This window comes from Chinchilla lanigera, unplaced genomic scaffold (assembly GCF_000276665.1).
Source record: "Chinchilla lanigera isolate Chin_1 unplaced genomic scaffold, ChiLan1.0 scaffold00006, whole genome shotgun sequence".
NCBI classification, from domain to species: Eukaryota; Metazoa; Chordata; class Mammalia; order Rodentia; family Chinchillidae; genus Chinchilla; species Chinchilla lanigera.
Genome location: NW_004955407.1, coordinates 42436417 through 42452951, shown reverse-complemented (window position 1 = coordinate 42452951; position 16535 = coordinate 42436417). Strand labels below are relative to the sequence as shown.

Below are 16535 nucleotides of genomic sequence, written 5' to 3'. Positions count from 1 at the left end.
GGGACCAGGGTCAGGCATGGGGGAGGGACGGGCCTTCTGGGGCCCTGGGTTCTCACCAGTGACCTTGTGAGATGGCGGTGTCATCCTCTCACCCTGCTGGCCACCACGAATGCAGCTCTGTGGCCAGACCCTTGGCCAGGGCTGTGGGTAGGTGTCCTCTTTGCTTCCTAGGAGAATGTCCCCATGAGGGGTCACCTTCCACTCTGTGGCCAGGAAGCAGGGGCTCTGGCTGGAGGCTGATACCTGTCCCTCACTCCCTGCCTGGATTCTGAACCTCGGTGAGCACAGGCTGGTGAGTGGAGGCCCTGCAGGGTCAAAGCTGGGCAGCAGGGACCAGGGGTCCCTATGATGGGGTGCCTGGGGACCACCTCTAGTGTCTAGCTGTCTCCTGGTAGAAAGGAGGGGAGAAAGGCTGGATGCCCCTGGCCTCCTGCAGAGACACCCACTAATACAATCACAGCATAGGACCTCCCAGACAGCACCAGTGCCACCCACAGATGGAAGCCAACACGGCACTGGGGCCAGCACCAGGCCTCGCCAGGCAGAGCGAGGGCCAGGCCGGGCACAGCATGCACTTTCACTGCACTCAGGCTGGGTCCCTCCTGAGTCTCTCATTTCCTCATACACAATCCATGCTTGGGGCTGCTCTGGGTTTGGGCCTGCAGATTTTACCCTTTTTCTCTCTTCCTGTCTCCTTTACCATGATGGATGGGATTACCTCCTCCACTATAATGTTACCATTTGCCTGGAAAGCTATTCATTTACAAGGGTTGATTTTATAACAGTTTACACTGATTTTATTGCCCGCAGTTTTCCCATGGATTCTTTGGGTTTGCAGGTCTGTGATCCAGTTATGGATCACACCTTCCTCTCCCATGTCGTGCCTCACTGCATCCTCCTGTCTGGCAGATTCATCTAGCATTGCCCACACAAGGCTGGCACAGGCCAGCTCAGCGGTTCTGTGGCCTTGCACCTGTGCTGCCTGGGAGAAGGGCAGCTCAGATGGAGGAGCTGGGAGTGGTGACCACAGGCAGCCATGCTGTGACTGAAGGGCCAGGGTCACTGTGGCTTGTCCCCTTGTCCCATAGCCAGCTCTTGGTGCCACCCACACTCCAGGCTCCTATGGGCTTAGCTGAGTGCAGACATCTCCCAAAACAAGGACGTGCTCCCTCCTAATCACCGTGCCATGACTACACTCAGGAAGCCAACACTGACTGAGGCTGCTATCTTGATCAACTTGCAAAACTTGTTCAGGTGCTATCAAAGGATCACGCCAATGTTCTTCGTGGCCAAGAAACTCATGTGTATGTGCACATTCAGGAGCTCTTTGTGTACCCAACATACAAGTCCTTGGGTCTGGATCTGAAATTCCCCAGAGGCCACGTGTTGAAGGCCCGCCCTCCCTGTGTCACTCTGGGCAGTGATGGAGGAGCCAGGTCCCTGGAGTGCAGCCTCGAAGGTGTTGGGACTCTGTCTCCTCCTCTCTCTCTCTCTCTCCTTCCTGCCTGCCATGAGGTGAACAACCCTCTTCTCCCGGGTCCTACCACCATGATGTGCCACGTACCACAGGCCAGGCAACAGGGCAACGTGGTCATGGAGAACCTCTAAAGGTGTGGGCCAAAATGAACATTTCTCCTGCTGAGTCGATTCTCTCAGGTATTTTGTCACAGTGATGGAAAGCTGACTGACACATCCCTCATCAGATATGTGGTTTGGAAGTAAGTTCTCCCAGTCTGTAGGTGGCTTTGCCCCTCCCTCCCTTAGTATTGCAAGATGGCAGTGCTCCCCAAAGTGATCTGCAGATTCAACCAACACCTACCAAAATCCTTCCTTTCATTTTTTTCTTTTCCTTCTTTCCTTCTTCCCTCTCTCCCTCCCTCCCTTCTTCCTTCCCTCTCTTTTCCCAGAAATGGACAGATGTCTTAGTCTGCTATAACAAAATAGCATGGATCAGGCAATGAAGACAGGAATTTGGTTCTTTGCTGTTCTGGAGGCTGTGAGTCCAGGGATGTAGTGCTCAGAGCCTTCTCTCTGGGGCTGTGAGGGAGGGCCTGTCCCAGGTGGCTCTCCGATTGGCCAACAATCATCTTCTCCTGTGTCCTCACATGATCTTTTTCCTCCGTGGATACTTGTCTGATGTCCAAATTTCTTCTTCTTGTAAAGACACAGTTGTGTTGGATTAGGGCCACTCTAATGACCTCATTTTAACTCACTCTCATCTTTGATGACCTTATGTCCAAATATGGCCATGCTCTAGGGCCCTGGGGACGGCAACACATGAATTCAGAGACACAAAGTGACCCTAACAGCCAGGCTGAGGAAGTTTTCATCCATGTTAGTTTGTTGGTTATTTTCATCGTGAAATGGTGTAGATTTTCGCCAATACTTTATCTGTGCCATGGAAATGAGAGTTATTGTCCCTTGTTTTTTTCTTTCTTTTCTTTTTTTGTCTCTTTGAGACAGGGTTTTGCTATGCAGTTTAGGCTGGCCTTAAGCTCACTTTGTAGCCCAGGCTGGTCTTGAACTCGCAATGATCCTCCTGCCTCAGCCTCCCAAGTGCAGGGATTACAGGTGTGCACCACCACGCCCAGCCATTGTCACTTATTTGTAAGATGCTGACTTGGTTTCTGGATGGAAACCAACTATGCTCCTTGTGGGCAGATGCCACAGTCCTGGTGCCCAGTGCTTCCTGTGGGCTTTGCCACTATGCTGCAGAGGGCTGCCTCTTTCTTCATAGGGATACTGGTCTAAGGTTTCCTTCTGAGGTGTGGTTTTCTTCTACCCGCCCTGAGTGTGTCTCCTCGCCGCTGGGCCATGGGCCATAGTAGACACCTGAGAGTTCAAGCTGCCCACTGATTCCTGCTGTGGCCACCTGGACTGGGGGACAGCTGTGCTAGGCCAGGCACTGGGCTCACTGGGTGGGCCGAGGAGGTGGGTGGTAGGGGCCTAACCTGGCCTCTCTCCAGGGCCCTGGAGCAGCCATTGCCCTACCTTCTTCTGTAGAGACAGGGTCAGGTGCCAGGACCACTGTGGGAACAGAGAAGGACAGTGGCTGACTCCTTTCCCTTGCACTCTGTACCCCAGGGTCTCAGGACAGGAGCCGGACAGACATGGGGGCTCAGAGAGGCATTGGTCCTTAGCCCTCAACTCTTGACCTGCACAGAGCAACCCTGGCCCCAGAGCTATAGGCACAGGTCCTGCCTGGGCTCCCTTGCGTGGCTCTCCCAATGTGGAGCTGGACTGCCTGGTGCCCCTCACCAGGAGCAAAGAGCACAGCCCCGAGGACGCTGGGATGGGGCGCACACACATTTCCATTCCCTCTGTCCCGGTGCAGCTGCTGCCAAGTTTCAGTGCCGACCACAGCTCAGCTCTAAGCACTGAAACCACAGTGGCTGACCAGGGCCTGCAGGGTGCGCAGTGGGGAGGCCCCGGCCCAGCATCCACGATGGCACTGAGCCTGCTCGGGAGTGCGAGAGCCCTGCCCTGCTGCCCTCCCCACCTGTCCCTGCGGTGTAGCAAATGCTCTGCTTGGGAAGCACAGATGAAACAAGGGCACCAGAGAGGGTGGTAAGGAAAGGGAAGGGGAAGAACACCATGCTCAGAGGGCAGGAGGGCTCCTTGCGAGTACGAACATGGAGAACTGCCAGGGCTGGGGCGCAGCTGCCCATGGCAGAGCAGAAATAACGAAGTATCAGACCTGTGAAACAGAGTGGACGACTTGCAAGACAGAAGCACATCAGGCACCAGCTCCAGGCAGAGTGGGATCTTGTTACTTGATGCAATTAGACTTAGAGCCCATAGATCTTTTTTGTTAAGTAGAGCAGTTCAACTCAGTTGGTTGCACTGCCAATGCTTGTGTCTCTCAAAGTTCTTACGTTGGAATCTTCAACTGCTGTGGTGGTGCCCAGAGGCGAGGCCTTCAGGGAAACTAGGTCTTGAGGGTGAAGCCTTCGCAAATGGACTGGTGCCCTAGTAAAGGGGTCCCAGAGTGCTCACCCCAGGACACAGCAAGCAGGAGGCATCTGTAACCCAGAAGGGACTGGGCTGCACCAGGACCGCTGTGACAAAAGGTTGAAGTTCTCAGCACCTGAACTTTGACAACACACTTCTACCCAGCACAAGTACGTGCTGTACTAGTAAGGACTGAAACAGCATAACCATGAAAATATTCTTCCCTCCCCAGGGCTAAGGTTTGAGGGCCTCTGTAGAAGCTGAGAGAGACCTTGACAGTTTGCAACTTGAGGGCACAACTGTGAAACTATACAGGTTCCCGAAGGGTCAACAGACACCAGGCGTCCTGGGAGAAGATTCCCAAGACACTTAGGTCGGCTGTCCACACCCCTCTGCCCAGGTTTACCCCTCATAATGATACCCGTCTCCACCATCACGCACAAGTCCTCTTGGAAACTCGCCACTTGACAGTGCACTCAGTGATCTGAATAAACTCTCCTCTTTCCCGAATCCCTTGTCTGTTGGTAAAAGGTTTTTACCATCTGTGTCACCGGCCCTCCGCACCCATCTGGCCTGGCACCCTGATCTCTGACTGCCATCCTGCAGATGTGTGAGAAATTGATTTCTCTTGATAGTAACCACCCAGTGCAGGGCACTTCATAACTTGGCGTGCATGGACTAATATCTTGGTTTATGTTAATCAGACCCATCAGAACTGTTACTAATTACCTCATCCCCACCCAAGGTGGAAAATATATTTTTAAGTGTTTAAGGAGACAAAACTTCAGTACATTAAACAAAAAATGACATTCTCCAGTTAACTGCAAAAAATGTTTTAAAGCATTAATAAAAAACAGGACAAGCCCTTGAAGAGGACAGTGGGACCCCTGGCCTTGATCATAAAGGAATGGTTCTGTTCCGCCTCACTTCCCATGGGTGCTACCACACCCCACATGCGAGGGGCCAACCTGCCATGGACATGAAGCTCTCAGGCTGTGAGCCAGGGCAAACCTTTACTCTTTCCAAGTTTATGGCTTCAAGTTTCCGTTATGGGTATGCAGGATTAAACCTATTCCTGTCAAAATGATTCTGCGCCTAACTTTGCGGTATGCCTTTAATACCCTCTGCATTCTGAGTCAGGCATGGGGACTGTCCTGTCATGGATCCAGTGTCTGTGAAGTCACTGCTGAACCTCCGTCTCACACAAACTCTAAACTGTCTACTCAGGTGGGAGGGGCTTGTCCACAGTTCTGACCGTGTCCAGGCTGGTGTGGCTGTGCCCGGGCTGATGAGTTCACCCCAAATCAGAGCAGGCAGAGCAGCATCTATGGAGGGGAGGCTGCACGAGGCCTCCACAAATGTGTTCTGTGTCCCATGACACTGCACCAGCGTCCCTGCTGGGCTCAGGCGTGCTCTCTGGTTCTGGGTCACACAGAAGAGGCACGTGACACAAAAGACAAGTTTAGCTGCAAGTTTGGGGGTGCTGACTCATGCAGTTCTTGTTTTTGTAGGTGGCTGTGCAAATAAAACAGAAAAGAGCTTTGGAAGGTAGCAGAGAGAGTGAGAATAACCTTAATCTGTGGCGGGGAGAAAGAACCCGGACTCCACTCGACAGGCTGGCCACAGGTGCTGGTCATGGGTGCAGCCCCCTGCTGGCCACAGGTGTGCGGGCAGAGAAGAGCCAGAGGCAAGGGCACATGACATTTATTAACTCCAACACTGAGTGCCAAGGGCTTCCTGGACGCCGCCATGAGACACCCCAGGCAGCAGACCAGCAACCTCTGCCCCCACCCTGCTCCTCAGGTCACCCCCAAGCTCTTCCTCTCCCAGGCACTCCCTGCAGGTGCAGGAAAGACACCCTGACTCTAGCACATGACCCGGAGTGGAAACATGAACCCAGACATCAGGGCTCTGAGGGGAAACTGAGTCAGCATGATGCGGGGAAGGAGGGTGTCCAAGTGCGGGGGAGAACAGGTCACAGAAGTGCTGACAAAGCAGCCAACTCTTAAAACAGACAGTCACACTGACACTGAGGAACAGGTCTCTAAGACGCCACACAGAGTACCATGAGGCATTAAAGTAACCAGCACAGCATGCGGACGCAGGGACGGGCACAGCTAACTCGGGGCGTGGGCGTGGATGTCTGTGCCATGTCCACAGCACACGTGGGCTCTGCTAGTAAAGAAAACGCTCTATTCATGTTTGCAGGAGGGGCAGGCGGCCAGTGAGGCTGCAGGCTTGAGCATCAGGTGTGCAGGATGGAGGGTCCTGGGCGGGACTACAGCGCACCCATCCCGGTGACCTCGGACGTCAGCCTGGAACAGACACAGGCACATAGAGGCCCCGTGAGGCAGTTAGCAGTGAGGCAGGCAGGGTGACCCCCTCACAGCCCCCATGTGCCCCTGGGTCCCCAAAGGGGCGGTAGTGTGCTAGAGGACAGCACAGTCTGGTGAGAGGCCTTTCTCCCCCGCCAGCAACCCCTGCTGCCTGTTGCCATGTTATGGCGCCCTGACAGGGGCTTCAGCCTCTGGAGCTCCCTCCTCTGGCTGAGAAGGGACTCATGCTTGTCACAGGGATGACTGAGTGTGAGAGGGGTCAGTGTCCTGTACCACCGGAGCAGGTTCCAGCAGTGCTGCTGCCCACGGGCAGGGAGGCATGTGCCAGGCTCGGGAAGTCTGGACCCCTCCAGGCTGAATCACCCCACCCAACCAGGTGGACAGAAGGTGCCAGACTGGCCCTGCAGGTGTCAGTGGGGGAGAGCAGAGATGGAAAGGGGAAGTCTGGGTGGGGGGTCCTGGTCTTCCCTGTGCATCCTCGCTCCTCGCTGGCCTGGAGCTCAGCACCAGGACAGCGAGTTGTGTGGCCCGTGGGGTTGTGTCTGCCCACCAGCGGTCTGGCTGGGGAGCACGTGTCCTTGTGATGCCTGGGTGCATCTCAGCTCTGCGTGTGGGGTGTGAGTTATAATGGGCTCATCTTGATTCTGGGCAAGGCCGTGGAAGGAACAGGGCCAGGGCCTGTACTGTCCCCAACCTATTCTGTCCTGTGTGAGTGGGAAGAGGGAGGACCAGAGAGCAGAGGCTAAGTCACAAGTGCCCGTGGGCCAATCCACACGGTGGAGGGGCAGCCTCCAGGGGTCTCCTCCTGGCCAGCCTGGATGCCCCTTGCTCCAGCATCTTGGCTCCTCACAGGTGACTTTCAGGTGATGGGGTGGCCATGTCTCTGTGGAGACCATCTCTGTAACAGTTGTCCCCATGTCCAGCCAGGAAGGTGAGAGTAGTTGGCCTCCCACCTGCCTTCACTCTGTCTAGGCCAGAATGTGGGGCCCTGGACGACTCCCCAGCAGAGTCACTCACCTGGCGTTGATGAGGTACTGGGCAAGGCTGATGTTGGCCGGGGTCCCCGTGATGGTGATCTGACGCTCTGACGACCCTTCAGTGGCATTGGCGATTTTGATCTGAGCCCCGGACATCTGACGAATTTCATTGATTTTGGTCCCTTGGCGTCCAATTATGCAGCCTATTAGCTAGAAAAGGAGGGGGGAAGTTTCTCAGAGGAGAACCCAAGAGAGCCCTGCAAGACACCTGTAAGAGTCCCTGAGTTCCCCAGGAGGACAGGGTACTGGCCTCCATCTCTACCCTTGTCCTGGAGCTCAGTGCTTCTGGAGAAAGGGGTGCTGCCAGGCTGAGCCCTCTGCTTAGAGACCGTCTGTGAAAAGTCCATCAGACCAACAGCTGATGGCCACATGGCCCCAATCCTTCAGTCCTGTCAGGAGTGGCCAGTGATGGGCCAGACAGAGACTGAGTCAGGACCTGATGGTGGCCAAGCCAGGCTGGCGCCTTCTTGGCTGCTGCTCGGATGGGAACAGCTCCGCCCCAAGAGGAAGCATCACATGCACTGGCTGAAGGAGCATGTGACACACATTGCCACAGAGACCTTGTCTTTTGTGAGCTCAGATGAAATTCTGACAGCACATCAGGTAGTCACTTCCTTTTTACTCTGTAACCTCTGAAGCAGTGGAACAATGGTCTAGGGCCAAGGAAGGTGTCAAAAGCAGGGCCATCTGAAGTAGCATGGGCCAGGGCAGGGCTACTTGGGCATGGGGACAGCAACTTGGAGGTCAAGGCCTCCCTCTGGTAGCAGCTGCAGCTGTGTAGGCTCCTTCCAGCCCACCCTGGTGTTTTGGTGGGGACAATTTGGACCCCAGAAAGACTGCAGAGGGGTCAGCTGCCATCCCTCAACTTTCACCATGGGTAGAACAGAATCTTCAAGGCCATACATGGGCCCTACTGGAGTGAGAACAGGAAAAGGAAATGGCCAGGGAGGAAGTGGCCAAGAGCTGCAGCAGTGGGCACGTGCCAGTCCTGGATAGCTTAGGTGCTCTTGCCTGCCCCCTTGCCACCGTGGGCACAGTTAGAGTTGTGCTGAGGTCGAAGATCAGCAACACGCTCCTGCTCCTGTGTGTGGTATAGCGAGACGCTGCACAGAAGGGCCAGGTGGGCTGTAAGAGGGTGCAGGACAGAGAACTCACTTCAAAGCCTCTGTGACAGCAACAGGGCACACCTAGATGGAACCAGGTGCTGCATGAACTGGCTCCTGTCCGAGGAAACCTTCAGGATGTCCATTCTGCTCATGTTCAGGCATTCCCTGCTGAACCTAGGTTAGGACCAGCTCTCACTGGGCCATGATAATCAGGTCCTCCTGAGCATGGAGGGAAACCTCTGTTCGTGGCCCCTGAGGCCAAGGGTCATGGCTTCCTAACATGTGTGGCCTCATTAGCCTGTTTGGCTGTGTCCCCTTGCACTGGCACAAAGATAGCTTGTTTCATCTTTCACAGGGCCAGGTGTGAGAACTGGAAAAGGTGTGACTGAGAGCCCCTGCAAACGCCCATGTGCGGGGAGAGCACAGCACCCAGGAGGAAGCCCCATGTCCCTCCTCCATTCCCAGCCACTCCTTCTGCTCTCCGTCCTGGCATCATCCCATTTGGGTGTGGGTGGCACTCACTGACCTCTCAGGTGCCCCTTGCTTACTTGTTGTATTTCCCCAGCAGCTGAGGGGCACTGAGGCCATGCTCCCCTGTCTCCTGACAAGTACTCTCCCCTCCCCTCCTAGGGCGTGGGTGGAGGGAAGCTCTGCCTGCTGTTCCACCATCAGAGTAGGCCAATCCCATCATGGCCAGCGGCAACCCAGGGTGCCCCCTCACCTGGCTTCGCTCGGATCTACAGACGCTGCTGTACACAGCCCCAAACTCACTGTGCCTTCACTTTTGCATCCATCCCTCCATTAAAAATTTAAAGAAAAGCAACAGAAATGTTCTGAAGCAACTAGGTGTCGCCAAGCTCCACAAGAAAGGCTCTTGGTACTTAGGGCAGAGTGCAGGGGTCTGGACACCAGAGGTAAGAAGCAGAGAGCAAGCTCTGAAGGAGGCCGTGGGGAGCCCACACTGACCATCAGGAGTGGACCAAGGGCCCAGCCTGTGTCTCCAAGGCCCTGCTGTGCACTTATGGGTGCACACATCCTGTCATCGGGTGCCTTTCTGCATCTGAGCTAAAGTGACCTGAAGACAGCGGCATGATCCACCTGTGACCAGGGGGCAGACTTGGTCATGGTGACAGTAAGTGTTGGGAGCACAAATGCACGATTAATTGTCTTCTTGGTCTCTATGAAGGTAGCAGCAGCTGCAGAACCTTGGCTCTGTGGATGATGTTTGTTGTTTGAAGCCTGACATCCCTGAGAGGTCTGGGTGGGCAGGAGGCCATCGAGGGCCCTCCACATAGGATGATGTGTAGCAGAGGGCACTGGGTGGCATTGGCTGCCCTCCCAGAGAGTGCCCAGGAGGGAGACAAGGCATGCAGCTGCAGGGAGCAGGTTCTGTACTCCAGCTCTCCAAGAGGTCCCATCTGTACGTTCCTTAAGTCCATTTCCACCTTACAGTGAATGCTAGGACTGGAGTGGCTATCCACGTGCTAATGGAACAGTGCTGTCAACAAGAGGCCCAAGGAAAAGCCCCGCTTAGGGAGCACACATGGCATTCGTCACTTGGGTCCTAAAGGGTACAGAGCTGAAATCTCTAGCCTCCGAGAATGCAGGGGCAGGTGATCCTGTCGACTCAGCCCAAGCTCAAAAACATTCTTGGGAGCTGAAGGCTGGTCAGCGAAGGTGCTTGGAGTGAATGTTATGCAGCTCTACACAGATAGGGATTGTGTCTTCCAGGCAGCAAGGCAGAAGGCCCGGAGCAGCTCTGCCACCTGTGCAGAGGCTGCCCCTCAGCCCACCATGAGCCCTGTGAGGAAGGTGCTCCTGAAGGTCAGCAGTCCTGGCCAGAGTCTTGCGGCCCCTCCACTGCCCACTGCTTTCCTGGCTCCTGCCCTATAGCCCTACAGCCTACCATCCACACTTGGGAAGGGAGCCCTAGAGCAACCAAGCTTCCTGCAGTAGCTCTCATAGGGAAGGGGCAGGATCCAGGCTTCCTGTCCAGCTGGGCTGAGGGGCAGAGCAGGGAAGGTTCCTGAGAGTCCAGCTCCAGGGCACACATGAACTGGAGAGGGGGCAGCCACTGCTTGGCCCACACAGGGCCCTCTCCTTCCTGGCCTCTCAGCCTGGAAATGATCCAAGGATTTTAGGGAAGGGTCCTCCTGTTCAGCCCAGGGAGGACTAAGGGGAAGCCCAGAGCCTCAGGATGAGCAGACCCTCAGCACTAGACACAGGATCCAGACAGACCTGTGGCTTCTAGCCCACTTCCAGCCCACTGGCCCAACAACAGAGTCTCAAACCTCAGGAGAGGCAGGCCTGGTGGGGCAGCAGTGCGGAGACTTACTCAGGGCATTCCTGGGTCACCCTGCCCTTCAAGGCTGGACCTTGAGCTAGGGCAGTGACTTGCCAGCCCAACCCTTGATGAACCCTGAAGTCACCAGTGCCCCTTTCTTGTTTGGTATCTTAGAGTGCAAAATCACACATTTTGTAAGCATTAGACCATGGAAAATGGGGGAAAAAAGAAAAAAAAAATCAAACAAGGGTCGGGACCACAAGGTGTCACTAAGTAGTGGGTGGCAGCTGCCCATGCCTGGTGTCTGGCGGGAGGACAGTGGGACGGGCGGGCACAGGGTATACTCACATCATTGGGAATGGTGAGCTCGTGAGTGCTGGCCGGGGGGCTGGCATCCAGACCTGGGCACAGCAAGGGGACAGGGTTAGGCTGGTGGCAAAGCTGCTCACAGTTGCACCCCAGGCTGGGCGAGGTGGAGCAAGGGCTGGCCCAGGGCCCTCTAAGCTCCCAGCCCCGTGACAGCCCAGCCTCCTGAGCTTCAGTTTCTGTCAAAAGGAAGTGGAGCCCCAGCACAGTGACATTTCACCCCTCCCTCTGGCACACTGTGCCTGTGCTCCCATTTGTAGAACCTGCCCCTGGGCACGAGGAGGGTGTCCACCATATCTTGGGCCTCTGTGGCACCCAGGGCACAGGCCATGTTGCCATATTGAAACCAAGTGCTCATCCCCTTCAGCTCATGGGATACCTTGCTGGCTCTGAGCACTGTTCTGCTTTTCTCTGTGCATCCCCCTCCCATGGCCCTGCTGGAGGTGGCTGGTGCCAGAGTAGTGCTGTTGATTAATTTTGTCCAAAGGCTGGACAGCTGGGGCAGCCAGGCCCACGCAGGGCTCTGTAGCCTGCAGCAGGGAGACCTGATCGCCAGCTCAGTCAGAAAGGAGCTGGTAGGCCAGCGAGAAGCCCCATTTCTGTGTGGGTCTCCTTCTTATGCTGAAGGATGAAGACGGGGTCTAGATTAGCACAAGCCCAAGCTGTCATCCTAGCATGGATCAGACTGTACCACCAAGTAACAGCTCCTCAGAGTCCATGGGCAAGCTTGCCTGTGCCTCCAAACCAGCGACAACAGCACAGAGGGTCCCGAGCTGGAAGCCGTCACGGCCATCCCTTTAGGGCTTTTTCTGGAGAGGTGGCTCAGACTAAAGTCTAAAGCTGAGCCCTGCTCTTGTCTCTCCTAGACCTTGAGAGGCCCCCGACATTGGGGCCAACCAGACCCAAGCCTATCATCCCTTCTAATCACTAGCCCGCAGCTGTGCCCCACAGGTATCCCAGGACCGGGCCTCCACTGGACCCCTGTGGGCCTCCCCGTCCTTGCACTCAGTCCCATCTGCACGCAGACCTAGGCAGCCCCCGGACAACCCCAGCAAGCCCCTGCCTCCTCAGGGTACACCTCGCTCTCCAGCTCTGAGTGCAGTCTCACTGCTCTCTCCCTGGTCCCTGAGGATCTGCAGTCCTCACCCTGCTGAAGTGACCCCGTGGGCAGCATTCCGGCACGGTGGGGCAAGGTGGCGGGTCGCCATGAACCAACTCATGCTGGATTCTGTTTTCTTTTACACGTCTAAACTGGAGTTTCTGTTCTTTCCCTTGTTTTACTGACAATCTTTTCAATACAAAGTTTTAACTACACACACTCCATAAATGGTGACATCTAATACATCAAGTAGAAGATTTCTTAGTCCTGTCTGCATCCTGGAGAGAAGCCCTAGGTCAGCTCAGCATGAGCATGGAACAGCTGTCACACATGTGGGACCTGAAGAGCTGCAGAGGGGGAACGTGGCACACCCTTTTTAAGGAGCACTGAAATTAAAGGGGCAGTTTAGGACACAACTATTTAAAGCAGTGTTCATTTATCTGGGGGCACTACAGCCCCAGAGCCAGTGCTTTCTCATGTTAGAAGCCCAGTCCCTCAGCACCTGCAGTGAGCCCTGTAGCTGCCCCAGGCCACACCGTCAAGACCACACTCTCCTGAAGACACACCCCTCGCAGAGGCCACACCTCCTCCAGAGGCAGTACCCTCCCCAGCTCACACCCAGCACAGACTAGTCACTGAGGCGACTCTCCTCAGGCCACACCCCTCAAGGACACATCTCACACCCTCTTCACCTGCACTGTGGCCAGGCTGGTGAGCCCTGCTGGTCTCTGGGGCCTTGGTTAGGGAAGGTCATCACAGGGTGACATCCTGGCAGCCCAAAGCCCGCCTGGGGTGAGGAGCTCAGGTGTTTCCACGCAGGAATGCAGGGAACTCTCCTCCCGGACAACTGTTTTTTGAAGCCTTAGTCACCGAGTCTATGGGTCTGTGCACCATTCGCAGTGTGCTAGGAGCAAGAATCTTACTGCCACAGGGCGGAGTCTGACAGATCAGTATACTCAGCTCCAAAGAAACACGTTTTTGGAAGCACACATTGGTCACTGCTTCACTACGCGCCCCACATGCTGTGGCACCTGAAAACAAGGAGCACACAGGCTGCCCTCCCTGACTAGGCCACCTGCGGATATGGTGGCCAGGCTCTGAGCACGCTAGAGCCCCTAGCCCAGCAGACGAGCCCGCTATGGCTGGGCTCCAGGGAGCTGCGCACACTGTAGATGTGGTGCTGGGCACACGCGCGGTCCCCGAGCACTGTCTCCTGTGCTGGCCTCCCTGGCTGCTCTCCCACCCGCGGGTCTGCTTTACCTGACGACTGGCCCATCAGATTTTGAGCTTCTTCGGAGGAGTGTAAAGGCAGCTTTTCTCCTGGAGAGCAAAGAAGAGAGAGGTTTAATGTTTTGCCCTCAAGGAGATAAGCAAGGTCCCTTCAACTAGGGAAGCTCAAAATATGACTGGCGCAGTGCAGTTGACCGCATGTCCAGTGTCCTCACCAGCCACAGCTGGACAGCTCTGCCTCTGTGAGAGGGACCTGCTGCTCTGCTGCCTCACGCAGGCCTGGGCTGGGGCTGGCTCCTGTCACCGCTTTTCTGCCACTGGAGTGCCTGCTCCTGGGCTGCCCACACAGAAGCCTTCACGGGAAGGGCCATCGGGGATGTCAGCGGGCAGCACAGCGCGCTGCTGCACAAGCAGGGACCCTCAAAGGGTAGACGTTGCTTCACAGGCAGGGTGTGCGAGGCCGGGTGACACGAACCAGCCCATGGCAGAGACCGACCCCCGCCCGGCCACGGCCACGTGCAGCCCTGCGACAACTGCGCTGCTCGCTGCACTGTGCAAGGACAGTTCCGAGAGAAGTCCCCAGGTGAGAAGAGAAGGTCAGAAAGGGCAGCTGGGTACGTACCGGGGAAAGCGGGGTTGGTCTGTCCGAGGGGAGGAAAGGGGGTTTGCTGCATGGCCAACTGGTGGAGCTTGGTCAACTGCTGGGGGTAGGAGGGACATGAGAGCTAAGAAGGTTATCGTCATTGAGTACAAGTCACACCAAATTAAAAACGAAGTAACAGAACTTTGCACAGATAGAGAGGGGCCATGCGGACACATGGCAGACGCAGCAGGACTCAAGGACTTGGCCTGGTGGAACCAAGGAGTGGCTGTCAGCAGCATGGCCTGAACTAGCCACGCCCCCCTCACCAGACTGGCAGGAAGGAGGCTGGTAGAGGCTGTGGACCAGGGGCTGCACGGGGTGCTCAGGTCCACAGTGTGGGGCTGGTGGGGGTCCTAGGAGGCTTGCAGACTCACGCTAGCTCCTGTGGGGTCCAGACAGGCTGTCTCCAGCCTCACCCTGGGTCCCACCCCTTCGGCAACCTCTAGGAGCTTCCTGACAGCACCTTGCATGGGGCTACAGGGTGTGAGGGATGCCAAGGGGAGGGGGTAGGCTCTCCTCTGGGAGTAGCCTATAGGCTTTATTTCTTAGGTTAAAGCAGAATGATGAAAACAGGGTAAGTTTCCAATTAGGCTACACCTTAGAAGCAAAGGGCTGGCAGGGTGCTGGGAATGCCTCCATCCTTTGCAGGGTAAGGGGCTCTGGAACACAGGGCCCCGAGTTGGGTATGGAAACTTGTTCCTGGAGCTGGGCTGCAGGGTCGGGTGACTGTGAGACAGTAAGCAGAGAGAGGCAGGGAGCGGAGCTGTTGTCCCCAGTGCGAGTGGGTAGCTGTGAACTCAGGTCCCTGGATCCCGGAGACTGCACCAGGCAGTGCCCCACACAGCTTCCCCGTGAGCTCCTGCAGTTATGGGCACGCTGCTCCTGCACCCTTGCCAGGAATTCAGCCCCCAAAGGTGAACAGCCCAACCCCAAGAGGGTCAGGGGCACCCCAGCCCCTGCAGAGGGAGTGCGTTGGAAATGGGGCCTCTGGGAACTAGTTGGCCAGCTCGCACTTCCCATTTTTGTAGGAGGTCCCAACGAAGGAGGCCCCAGGGTCACACCTTGAGACACCTCTGTCAGATGAGCTCAAGACTACAGCAGCAACCAATGGGACAGCTGGTCTTCCCTGGCCGGGATCTCCAGGCCCTGGCCCTTTCAGAGGGCTGGTTTCTGCCTTTCCTAGGAAGAGGGCATGTGCCCACACAGGGACATCATGAAAGAAGTCCCCTAACAGGGGCTGGGGATTTAGCTCAGCAGCACAGCGCCTGCCTGGCAAGTGCAAGGTCATGAGTTCGATTCCCGGTACCAGAAAAAACAACAACAACAAAAAAGAAGTCCCCTAACAGCCCCACCAGTCCCTCTGCACTCAGCTGTTTCCTGAGCCTTGAAGCTCAGCACTTAGGTGTGCTGTTCAGGAAACCCAGACCCAGTCAGGATACCTGGAGCAGCTCTGGTGAGGGGCACGGTAGCCTGGGGTCAGCTTCAGCTCCAAGTCCCCTCAGAGGTTGTGTTTGGCAAGGTCTTGGGACGGACTGGAGGGCTCATGGCACAGTACCGCCTGGCATGGAACAGCCCAGCTGCTAGCTCCCCGCAGGTGAGGGCAGAGCCCGAACCACCTGTGTCCATGTCTGCCCTAGATGCCCAAAGGTTACTGCTAAGTGACCTTTGACAGATGGCACTTCAGCTACCTGAGTGGATATGGTGGCCAGGGGCCAGGACGTCCTGTCACTAAATGATAACTAAAAAAATACCAAGATACCAGCCCAAGTCACAGTGGTAGGTGAGGGGGAGGACCTGAAGGGCATCAGGAGGGAGCGAGAGGACTGCACTCCTGGACACAAGTGTCACAGAGTACCCTGGGGCTGCAGCCTGCAGTGAGCCTTGGCCACCATGAGGGTTGTCCAGGAGAGGCTGGTATGGTGACCTGTGTGTGTAGCGGGCTGGGGATCCCCAGCAGCTGCACACCATCACACCTGCTAGTCCTGTGCCGTGTCCCTTGCCTGCCCACAATGTGCCCAACCAGGACAGCCTCTTCCATCCACCTGGTATTTCTAGAGACCACACAGCCTGTGCAGGTCAGGATGGCAGGGAGCTGGACACACCCTGGTGAAGGGGAAAGGCAGCTGGCTCACAACCAGGGTGTCAGGAGGGAACTTGCAGTCTCCTGGGCCTCAGCTCCCTCATGTGTACATGCAGTCTATCTGTGAACACAGCTTGTGTAGTGTGGGAGGCAGCACTAACCCCTGGGGGCCTCCCTCCCTCACTTCAGTATTCCCCACCTTGTTTTGATAACCAAATAAATACAGGCCTCCCAGAGAAGGTCTTTGCCTTAAGGCCCAGAAAAATCTCGAATTCTGTGAACTTTTGGGAGCCCTGAAATCATCTCATTTGTCTCATTTATTTAAGCCTTCGCCATCCACTCATTTGGAAGATTGTGGTCCTGATCAGTCTGCAATAACAATGGGATAATATTAACCTGATAT

The 16535-nt window shown here is 55.9% G+C and overlaps 1 protein-coding gene across 7 annotated transcripts in view; it reads right to left on the bottom strand.

Annotated features, from left to right (window-relative positions):
- Positions 1 to 5639: 5639 nt before the first annotated feature.
- Pcbp3 (poly(rC) binding protein 3) overlaps positions 5640 to 16535 on the bottom strand; it is a 52164-nt gene continuing 41268 nt past the window's right edge. For 3 of the 7 annotated variants that reach the window (XM_013505683.1, XM_013505654.1, XM_013505661.1), the window contains exons 10-14: positions 14032 to 14110; positions 13440 to 13499; positions 11063 to 11115; positions 7305 to 7474; positions 5640 to 6266 (exon numbers count right to left, since the gene is read on the bottom strand). In XM_013505683.1, the coding sequence (XP_013361137.1) occupies positions 6230 to 6266; positions 7305 to 7474; positions 11063 to 11115; positions 13440 to 13499; positions 14032 to 14110 (399 nt within the window). In that variant the 3' untranslated portion in view covers positions 5640 to 6229. The remainder of the gene's footprint in view (positions 6267 to 7304; positions 7475 to 11062; positions 11116 to 13439; positions 13500 to 14031; positions 14111 to 16535) is intronic. The other 4 variants (XM_013505656.1, XM_013505674.1, XM_013505669.1 and 1 more) reach the window with 3 other exon arrangements.